General features: G+C 41.3%; 1 protein-coding gene across 3 annotated transcripts; it reads right to left on the bottom strand.

Annotated features, from left to right (window-relative positions):
- Positions 1 to 776: 776 nt before the first annotated feature.
- On the bottom strand, positions 777 to 10,417 carry sf3b1 (splicing factor 3b, subunit 1). 3 transcript variants are annotated; one of them, XM_079464332.1, is made up of 25 exons: positions 10,261 to 10,416; positions 9,252 to 9,424; positions 9,058 to 9,159; positions 8,853 to 8,967; positions 6,974 to 7,053; positions 6,410 to 6,598; positions 6,080 to 6,329; positions 5,785 to 5,997; positions 5,570 to 5,691; positions 5,290 to 5,487; positions 5,071 to 5,172; positions 4,814 to 4,993; positions 4,640 to 4,726; positions 4,232 to 4,502; positions 3,826 to 3,971; positions 3,540 to 3,686; positions 3,330 to 3,455; positions 3,032 to 3,253; positions 2,759 to 2,941; positions 2,532 to 2,643; positions 2,328 to 2,448; positions 2,111 to 2,242; positions 1,752 to 2,024; positions 1,454 to 1,670; positions 777 to 1,321 (listed from the first exon to the last, which is right to left on the bottom strand). In XM_079464332.1, the coding sequence occupies exons 1-25, from the start codon at positions 10,286 to 10,288 to the stop codon at positions 1,163 to 1,165; spliced, it is 3,948 nt and encodes a 1,315-aa protein (XP_079320458.1). In that variant the 5' UTR covers positions 10,289 to 10,416; the 3' UTR covers positions 777 to 1,162. The 3 variants fall into 3 exon arrangements, 2 of the variants coding, with proteins under 2 accessions (XP_079320458.1, XP_079320459.1); XM_079464333.1 differs by lacking the exons at positions 8,853 to 8,967; positions 9,058 to 9,159; positions 9,252 to 9,424; positions 10,261 to 10,416 and adding an exon at positions 7,342 to 8,385; XR_013787139.1 differs by lacking the exons at positions 777 to 1,321; positions 1,454 to 1,670; positions 1,752 to 2,024; ... (13 more) ...; positions 5,570 to 5,691; positions 5,785 to 5,997 and having other exon boundaries at positions 6,094 to 6,329; positions 6,974 to 7,927; positions 10,261 to 10,417.
- Between the last annotated feature and the right edge of the window lie 171 nt (positions 10,418 to 10,588).

Raw genomic sequence — 10,588 nt, 5'->3', positions numbered from 1 at the left:
TCATGGAATACTGCCGATGTTATCAGAAAGATGGATGCAACTGCCTGAGATTCTCTATCCAAATATGGCCTCTATTGTTTGAGACTGAGAAACTCCAGGACCTTTATGTTTGTGCAAACAACACAAATGACGAATCTTCCTCTACCTCTGCTTTGTTATGTCTAGGTACAATGGGGGGGATTTGAAAAGAAACATGAAGATAACAGATGTATATGAACCACAATTCCTCCAAAAGAATCACAAAATACTGATGGAACGACCATTCAAAGTGTAAAGCTTACGTTTATAAGGAAGCTTAGATTTGCAGTTAAAACCTAGGCATTAAATACTTTGTGAAAACTTACAGCCACAGGTAAAACAACTGTGTTCTGCCATGTGACTTCTTTAAATAGCAATCCAGTCTTATTTGTTTTTTAAATCCGATCATCTGGGCCGCCCGTTCACAAATTATAAAGTTAAGTGTATTCAAAATCTTCACGATATCTGCATTGTTTGCTCTCATGAGCAACAATTTCTCTTACAAACCATTCTTTGTATATAACTTTTAGTTCAAGTTAAGAGTTTACATGGAAGAGAAGGTTGGATGTTTAGGATTGTTTAATGCATTTTGAAAGCGTGAAGAGCAAGGTAAAATAAGACTTCAAATCCAATCCAAGTGTTCAGCCAAGTCGATGCGAATCGAAAGCTAAAAAACGATTGAAGTCCAAGTCATATTTTTTCTGTTCCAAGTTTAAACATTACATCACATCAATGGTTAAAAGAATTAACACGAGGGATGACTTTTAATACACAAATGTTTATTCGGCCAAACTAAGCAACATTATAATAAGAACAGATGTGTGACTGAGGAACAGAGCAACTTGACAGGCCAGGACACAAGTCTTGAGTTTAAAAGATTCACCGAATGTTACATTCTTCTATTTTACGGTCGCTGCATGGAGCCACCTTGTAAAAACATAAGTCTAATCAAAAGACCTAAAAGCTTCACATATGACCGATCCTTTCAACTTTCTGTTCTTTAGTTAGAAATGAATTTTGACCCACAGATTTTGTGGTGCTACTTGCAATCTACCAGAAAACAAAAAACTGGACCAAGTCCTATAAACCATGAGTAAAGACACAGATATAGGAGAAAAGAGTGCACATGTAAGGGTAAATATATTCACAGGAAGTATTCAAGCTCATAACGAACATACGAGTTCTTCTCATCGTTGTAGATAAGAGGAAAATGTGCGATCAGTGCATCCTGGGAGCCGATATAAATGCTGTTGTAGATCTTCCAGTACACGTCTCGCACTTTGCGAGCAGGGTGGAACAAACCCTGTTGAGAAGAAAGAAAAACACAATTAGATCATTAGTCTGAATTGGTCAATGTAAAAAGTACAATAAAGAAATCTATTCACTGCATTCCATTTTCACTATTTAAATGAGCAAAACCTAAATGAAGACGTACCTGCAAGCAATACTGCAACATACGGCAGGGACCAATCGCCACCCTCAGGCCCTCAAGGGCCCCCATGACAGCTTGGATAACATGAGGAGACGTTTCGAAGACATTAGGCCAAACATAGTTGAGCAAATGGTTGAGGGAATCCTCACATCCAAACCCATAGACACCCAAAGACATATGCTGCACAACCGCACTGGCTGTCTGTCTGTGCACTAGATCTCTGTAATAGCAACAAATACAGATTACAGCAGACTGCAAGTTTTAAGTGGCATTTTGGATGAAGCAGAAAATCCTGGCTCACCTGTCCATCAAAGCATCCTCCAACAAAGGTGTGACAGCATAAATGTAATCTTTGCCCATTTCACCAATGTACTCGAACAAGAAGGATAGAGACTTCAGGACACCGTTCTGTACGTTAAGCTCAGGAACGCGGTACTCGTTCATCAGTGCAGGAAGCACAGTGAAGGGTGAACACGTCTCAGCGACAATAGCGATGGCTACCGTTGTGCAAACTCTGTTCTGACGCTCCTGTACTTTTAGATTGTTGAGCAGTGTGGCCAAGACATCATGAGGACTAGATGAAGAAAAAAAAGAGAAAAAAGGATTAACAAAATTCAGAGTATCACCAAATGAATCCGCATAAAAGATTTAGTATTTTACCCAATAGCCTTGGCAATGTAGCCGAAAGTGTTGACGGTAGCTCTGCGGATAGCCTTTTTATGGGCTTTCAACAGCTCCAGCAGTTCAAAACAGATTCGCATCCATTCCCTGGCAGACACGTACTCTGCTCCCCTAAAAAAAGACATTACAATTCACCATTAGGAGACATTATCAAAACACTTCAGTACACAAATGCTGTAAATACTAGAGAACTAACCTGTCAGCAATTCTGCCCACCAGATCAATGCAGTTCTCCTGCACCTTTTCATGTCTGTTCTTTAGGATGGGTGTTAAACGTGGTAGCAAGTCTTTGATAGGTGGTGTCATCTTGTGCATACCTAAGAACAGGACATGTAAGTGCTTGCTGTTTGGCATGTAATGACATTGAATGCTTAAGACCACAGGTTTGAGAGAAACTCACCAATGACATTGACAATAGCTTTAAGGGCTCCAAGGATGCTACCAAGTACTTCTGGATACTCTTCTCCCAGGTACTCATATAGCACCACACCCAAGTGCCCCATCAGCTTTTCCTATTCAAGCAATATCAGCGTACAGGACATGTATTAGTGAGCAGAAACGATATATCAGAATTCACAAATTACATTTTCACAGTGAATAATTAATTTATTAACAGATGTTCCTTACCTCTTGGCATGTTTTCATTACCACTGCTGTGCGAGAAATTAGGTCGGCGGCCTGTTGACGGACTTTGGCGGATTTGTTGTTGAGACGCCACAGCACTGTACCACAGATCTGAGGCAAATATGGTTTGACTCTCTTGCCCAGGGCGTTTACCACTGTGCCAAAGCCATTCAGCATGACTGAATCCTAGAGATAATGGGTTAGATTGTTAGTGAGACCACTAATAGAGCATGATACTCCAAACAAGGCATGTAATAGTGGTTAAGTCTTACTCACCTCTGTGGTCTGTTCTTGGAAAGCATACAGGATACCGTCAATCAGCTGCTCTTCCAGTTTGTGATCGATGTCAGCGGCACCAAGGTTACCCATGATTTTTTCAATAGTCTCCATGACCATCTTTCTGTACTGCTCAGCTTCATCTTTCAAGTCATCCACAATACGCGAGATGATCTCAGCTGCCCCCACTTTATTGGCCAGCTCCACTGTAGTGTCCACCAACTGATGAGTGAAGAAAAAAAGTTAAATGCATATCAATTAAGACTTCAGAACAGTTTATTCAAAGTTACAATCATACCTGTCTGTAGTTACGCCTGTCCAACGCCATTCTGTGCTGCCAGAAATGTTTGAAGAAGGGTGGCAAGATTTCAGTTTTAATGTAATTGGCTTCCACACCATCTGTGCCACAGCACTGCTTCACAACCTAAAGTAAAAAAATACAAAAATGTTAATCTGAAATATCTGGAAAGATAATAGTACAAAACTCATTTGCTTTTATCTATCACACCTTAAGGACAATCTTTTTCATCTCCTCGTCTGGAGACTGGAACTCTCGAATGAGAATCAGCATCACTTCCCTGGTGTAATAATTGGCATATTCAGCATCCATAAGGGGAATCAAGTATCCAATAGCTTTCAAGAAGGCAGCAAGACCCTGAGAACACATAGAACAATGTTAAACATTTATTTTTGTAACCAAAACAAATCATTTGCTCAAATCCTTTCAGAGTTAAAAACCTAAAATTTCGACGTGAACTAGAATATAACTCCACTCTATTGATCCGACCACTCACCTTGCCTCTGTGTTGCCTGATACCCTTCCAAAGAGGTTTCAGCACAGAATCAAAGGACTCGATACCGTATGGGGTGGCAGCTTCAGCCAAGGCAGCGATAGCCAAAGCACTGATGGTTCGTACTTTTTGTTGCTCATCCACAAGACCTGTGAGGAACAAAACGTATCAATCATTTTCTCATAAGAAATGCGAAAAATAACTGGACCTTAGTTTTCAATACAGAACATGCAAGAAAAGTCAGTGGAAGATTTTGTAAAAAACGGACTTTAGGACACATTTTTACATTAAATTCAAATCTGTAAACCAAGCCATCCAAATTGTGGAACATTAACAAAATAATACAATGGGCAAGACTAATAAGACAACAACCCCAGAATACTTCACATCATCAGAATGAGATACTAACCATGCTCTATAATCTCCACTAAACTGCGGAGATGGGGCAGGATAGCGCAGCCCATGAGAATGGCGATCTGCTGTACAATCTTGATGCCTGTGTGACGCGCCTGCCAGGATTTCTTGCTCTTACACACAGCCTTTAGAAAAGGTAGGAGAGATGGAATGCCCAGGGCAGAGGCCACGACAGCAAATGCACGAGCTGTCGTGTTTCTCACATACTCGTCCATGTTGTCAATATCAGGCCTCATTGTAGAAATCATGGTGGCCAGACCAGCAGCCTGCGAAAGAACACAGATGGAAATAAGAAAACGTGAAATGATCAAAAACTACAATGACAAAGCAGTAAGAACGTAAGGACTAGTGGTTGAAAAATATGGATGTAGTATGTAGAGAAAGATCTAGATTTCTGGTTTACCTTTGCCAAGTTGGAGATGATCTCTCTGCCCTCGACTCTAGCATAGTAATCTTCATCAATCAGAAGAGGCTCAATCACCACAAGAATCTGCAAGAATAAGTGTCAAGATTACATTTTTGTTCACAAATTTATAATAAACTTTGATCATATTGATGCTAACAGGTACAAAGTTACCTTGTGGACGTAAGGTCGAACCAAGTCATCAAGTTTGTAGAGAATGCGGTCGATGACCTTCACCAAGAGATGTCTCTCCTGGTCCTCCAGTGTAGGAGACATCAGCAGAGGCAGGATCTGATTAAAGAGGGGTCCAGCACCAAACTCTCTGGCCTTATCTGTGATTTGACGGAGTGCAGCCTGAAAGTAGACACCTGGTTAGAGGTCATGCTTGTAAAATTGTTATAGTTAATGAACGTGCAAGAGAAAAAGCTAACCTTTCTCATGGGAGGTGTTCCGTTCTTGATCTTCAGGAGGAGCTTCATAATCTTACGTTCCTTCTGTTCCTCTGGACTGAGGGTGGACTCATCAACTTCAACCTGAGAACAGATACAGGAATGCCCATGTATGACAAGAGGTTTGAAGCCAAGAAACACATAGAAATAGTTTCTGGCCTGGAATTTTTTTTAAGATTATGTAAAACAAGCAGGACTCACCAACAGTTTGTCAAAGTACTGGATGTCATCTGGCTTAAGGAAGGGCAGATTTCCAGAGGGCTGGTCGTTCATCTGTTTTGTAGTTCGGTCCTCTACTTGCATGTGGAAGCCGGACATGCCTCCAATGGGGGTTGGTGTGGCAGCTAATTTACGGGCAGGGGTACGGATGGGCACGTAACCTGCTGGTGGGGGCAGTACCTACAGAAGTGGAATAACAAATTAAATTAATGAATTCAAGTCAACGAATGTTGATATTTGTGTAACAGATAAACGTAAGTACTTTGTATCCTTCTGGAAACATAGCATCAAGTTCCTCGTCAGTCAGTGGACGATTCCTTTCATCAATTTCTCTCTCCCAACGCCAGGCCTGCAGCTGTTCTGGTGTCATGCTCATCAGGTGACCTATCAACATTCAGAAGTTTAATGCAACTGTCACAGTATAATCAGAGAATAACTAAATTCAACCAAATTTCATTTACAGCACTAATTCAGTACCTGGCGTGGGTGTTGCCATATTCATAGCAGGTGTGCCCAGCGGGGTCTTTCCTGGTGTGAGAAGAGGGGTTGAGGAGCCCATCTGACTGGCTGGTGTTTCATCCCATCTCGACTTCCTCTTGCTTGCACCCGGAGTGGGGGTCTCTCCCACAGATTCATCTCCCCTGTCTGTGCGTGGCGTCTCAGCCCAGCCACTTCCATGCCCGGGTGTCTCTGAAACACAAAACCATGGTTTATAGACATTTTGTTTAAAGTATGTGTAAAGTGCTTAATAAACATGACAGAAAATAACCACCTCTTTCTGTCTTTGGTGTCTCATCCCAGCGATTCTTGCGTACACTGGAAGATGCCCCACCGTGACCAGGAGTGGCATGTCCAGGGGTATCCCGACCTGGCGTGGCAGCTCCGGCTGGGGTGTGACTGGGAGTGGGATCCCACATACGGCTACTTGGTGTAGCTCCGGGGGTCTCGCCTCCTTTGGAACGGCCAGGTGTCTCATCCCAACGACTGTTGGATGGTGTATGTCCTGGTGTATGTCCAGGTGTCTAGATGGAATGAATAAGGCCATGTAAGAAGTGTGTAGAGAATCATGTTTGTTTTCAAATCTACAATGGTTAGTTCTCACTTCAGGAGCGTTATCTGCCTGGTCCCAGCTGGACACTTTTTTGGGTGTGGTGTTGCCTGGGGTCTGGTCAGCTGTCTGGTCCCATCGACGTTTGCGTTTGGCTACAGCGGCCTGAGACGCAGCAGAGCCGTTCACTGCTTTCAGCTCCCCAGATTTTGCCTTCTCAACCATCTGCAGCCTGATCTCTCTCTGTAACAGACACAATGAACAAACATTTTTAAACAAATAACCTCTTACTCAAGAAATTCTGTCAATTTCACAAACTAGTTTTTAGGGCTGTTCAACAATTAATAAATAGGAACCAGAATTAAAGTTTGGGTTTACATAATATAAGTCTGCTTACTGCATATATACATTTTGTACAAGTGTATATATTAAGGGAATTTAATATTTACAGAGGCAAATACATTTATGAATTTATAAATAAAAAACATAGAGTCCACATACACATTATATAAACAAAGTTTTATTCTGGATGCGATTAATCGCTAAACACCCCTACGAGTTTTACTCAATAGCATCATCCATTTGCCAAGTAAACACAAAGCTCTCAACAATGTTTACCTCTTCTTTGGACAGATGCTGCTCCTTCATAACATCCATGTAAGTCCTGATCTGCACCTTGGGGTCCGGCGTTTTGCCCCCTATGCGAAAGAGCACCAACAAGACGCGAGAAGGTTAGCAAAGCAAGATCATAAACAATGTTTTTTAACACAAAGCACTACAATCAACTGTCCCTGAATAGATTGCCTTAAATATTTACATTAATGTCCTCTCATAACACAAAACAACCCTAGACAATAAAAACTAAGCACTCTTTACAGTCATACGTTAAAAACATGGAGGTGCAAGAGGTTGCTGTTGCTTTTAAGAGGAGAAGATATAGCCATCACTGATGCAGAGTCCTGGGCAGCGCTCTCCAGAATACGTACACTTTCAGTGCCAAGGGTCCCTCTGCAGTCAGACTTCAACCGGCAGAAAAGAAGCCTAGAAAATTTCTCTTTACCATTAGTAACACTTTGGAAAAGGGTTTGAACTCACACACACAATAGCATACCACCTGTTCTGCTCTTGTCACTCAAACAAAAAAGGGGGATAAACCTTGTATTCAAAATTGTTTAGTCTTGTGACTCCATGTTGAATTGCAAAATGGAAACAATAAGCAGCTAATATGCGTGTTGCAGCCAAGGACACTGAACAATTTGGGGAAATTCAGATGAATAAATTTGCTCTAAAAATTTGAAATGAATAACTTAAAAGCGTGGCTCTGGCCTTATTAAAAATGAACTAGATGAATTGGTTAAAATCAAGTTGAAATGAGAAGGGAGGGCATGACAAATCTCAAAGGTACACAAGGTTTTCATGTTGGCTTCCCCTGATAGGCCCTCTGGCCTAACACCAGACCAAACTATGGCCTTGCTTTATCTGACAAACGTTTCTTTTTGTTGACCATAACCTACACAGGACGAGTTGCTGCACCCTTAAGAGAGTGCAGACAGGACTGGCAAAGCAGTACTGCTGTAGGAGAGAAATTAAGGACAGTTAGTATGGGCCTGTGGAATCTTGGTACACAGATTCTTCAATAGATATATCTCTATTTTATGATAAAATAGAAATATATTTACACAACAGTTTTTTAAGAGTCCTCGGTCTGTGACTGCATGCAAGATTTGCCTTAACCAGACTCAGTCTTCCATAAATTGAACATTAGCAGTTTTGGGTGAGCAGCCAGATAAAAGCATATTCTTAAATTCTAAATGTGCTGGTATTTGAGCACCTACACGTTATATTGATACTAAAAAGGCTGAAAGTAAGTGATCATATCTGGAAATAAGCCATTACTGGCCATTTAATCTGCCTTCACTACACGTGGGACCCAAGTTGTCGTCTAAGAAAATTGTCAAATTCAGCCACAGATGGCTCAAGTTATGTTTCTTATCGTATACTACCAGCAGTCTGAATCATTATTGACTGCCATTAGGCAAGTAAGTGGAATAAGAGAACAAGAGAAAAGTGAAGTTTTGGCATCCAGGGTCAGTCAGTACCTGCACAAAGGCAGTACACTGCAGACAATATTAAACTCACGCCTACATCTCATAGTGCCTGTTTGTGGAGCCTATAATATATTAACCCTTCGAACAACACACCTACCTGCAACCTATGTCCTGCTGGCACAACTGAAACACAACCAACAGTCTCCCAAAAACTAGCAAAATGATTCAGCCAGGAAGGCTTGCTGTTCCGTTTACTTATATTCATAAGCCAAACTATGCCTTGCTGAGGCAGGCTTACGGATTTGAATCCAGGGAGCAAGCTGTTGGGTGACGTTCGAAGGGTTAAGGAACGTCGAGGACGGTCTGGACAAGAACCTCATGGGTAGGGTGAAAACTGATCGGCATGGATACGTGTAGTAAGCTAAGAGAAGGATGGTGTCAAAATTTACCGTCTGCAAAGGGGTCGTGACGCTCTGGGGAGATGATCATCTTTTGTCTGCGTTTCTTGTACTCGTCCTCACGGTCCGAAATCTTCTGTGGTCGGTGTTCAGCAAATGGATCATACTGTAGGAAGGGACAATACAGCTTGTTCAAAATTCTTTTCTTTATGCAACTCTTTAGATATTGAATGGGCTGTGATGAGATCTGAATTACCGTTTCATCTGACTGAGGAATGGAATTGAGTATTGCAACCGGAGCATGATATCCTGGTTTCTTCTGTCCCAGTAGACTTGTGGACGAGTCCTCATCATCATCCTAGAAATAAAATTACAAAATTCAGATACCACACAACAGTTTACGCACCTATTGCTGACATTTAATTTCGAAAATATTGCACGATCGCTTACCTCTTCCTGTTCATTTGCGGCAATTGAAGTCACATATCCAGCAAAGCGGCTGTCACTGCCTCCATAGATCTCCTGGTCATAGTATCCTGTTGAATCCAGCCCAACTCCCTCCTCAGCTCCCTCTACTAAGGCAGCTTTCATCCCCTGGATTTCCAGGATCTGAGCCTCAATGTCTAGGAATAAAAAAAAAAAAATTTACACTCCAGACCCAAATGTATCTTTGAACTGATTTTGACTGCTTGCTACAGCTCTTGTACACCTACATGTCTCATGAGACTCATAACTGTGGGATGTGTAACCTACATTGTTTTCAAATCACACAGGCTGTGTACACAGGAATATATATTTTGAACCAAAATCCTAACATTAATATTATGGCAGGCAATTACATTTCAACGTACAATTTATTAAAAGTTACACTGAAAAAATCATTACAACACACACACTGTGATATACACACAATATGCAGATATTCATACAAGGAAACGTTTATACCATCAAGAGGAACAAAGAGCAAAACATTTCTTCTCACGAACATAAACGTGAAAATGAAACTACCTCTACATTGAATAACACAAACTCCACAACAATACTGTACATAATATATCTGAAACTAGCGTATTTAGCTCTCTATTACGGTAGGTCTGCGTGTTTGCAGCGCCATTTTGGGTTCAATTCATCATCGCCACAATACATATGCATAATCATTCCGAAGTAATGCCAGGGGAAGTAACCGTTACACGATAGATGTCGTTAAAATTATTTAATCCGTCACCAACTAAAGCACTTGAATTGGGGAATTTGCTAATATTTCTCATGTGCGCCACACGATCAGGTTTTATGAAACGATCAGACGCCATATTCTATTCACCGCCTCAAGCCGACCTACTTCTGCTTGTTTCTCAACAAAATGCTCCTTAAAACTAACATAAAACAGGCAGTGCATTGCAAAACATAACATACGATATACGTAATTTAGAAAAACATATTAGAAAAGGAAAACAAGTACCTTCGTGTGTTTTGGCGATCTTCGCCATGTTTGCGCTCCTGTGCGTGCCTCAGTACCGGAAGGCCTTTACTGCACACATCCGACCTTTCTGCGTTTAACGCGCAGGCGCACTACCCATTTGGCACTACAACGCATGCGCGTTGAACAATTCTTGCAAACGTCAAAATATTTTGTGTACAAATGACTCACTGCTTAAGCAATGTAGCTGTAATGCCAATGTGTTATAATATTGACAATTCCATAAAGCTGGAATGCCGTCCACACCAAATACACTGCAAACTGACTTTTCTTTTAACGTCAATTTCAGCGGTGTAAAGACAAGCTTCAT

This window comes from Barbatula barbatula (assembly GCF_947034865.1).
Source record: "Barbatula barbatula genome assembly, chromosome: 9".
Taxonomy (NCBI): domain Eukaryota; kingdom Metazoa; phylum Chordata; class Actinopteri; order Cypriniformes; family Nemacheilidae; genus Barbatula; species Barbatula barbatula.
This window is presented reverse-complemented; position numbering and strand designations above follow the sequence as displayed.

Excerpts from the sequence above, each read along its gene's own strand:
- sf3b1 (XM_079464332.1), bottom strand. The coding sequence starts at position 10,288 with ATGGCGAAGATCGCCAAAACACACGAAG. Across the intron at positions 6,330-6,409 it reads AGGCAGATAACGCTCCTGAA|ACACCTGGACATACACCAGG; the intron begins GTGAGAACTAAC and ends CATTCCATCTAG. Across the intron at positions 1,322-1,453 it reads TGTTGCAGTATTGCTTGCAG|GGTTTGTTCCACCCTGCTCG; the intron begins GTACGTCTTCAT and ends TCTTCTCAACAG.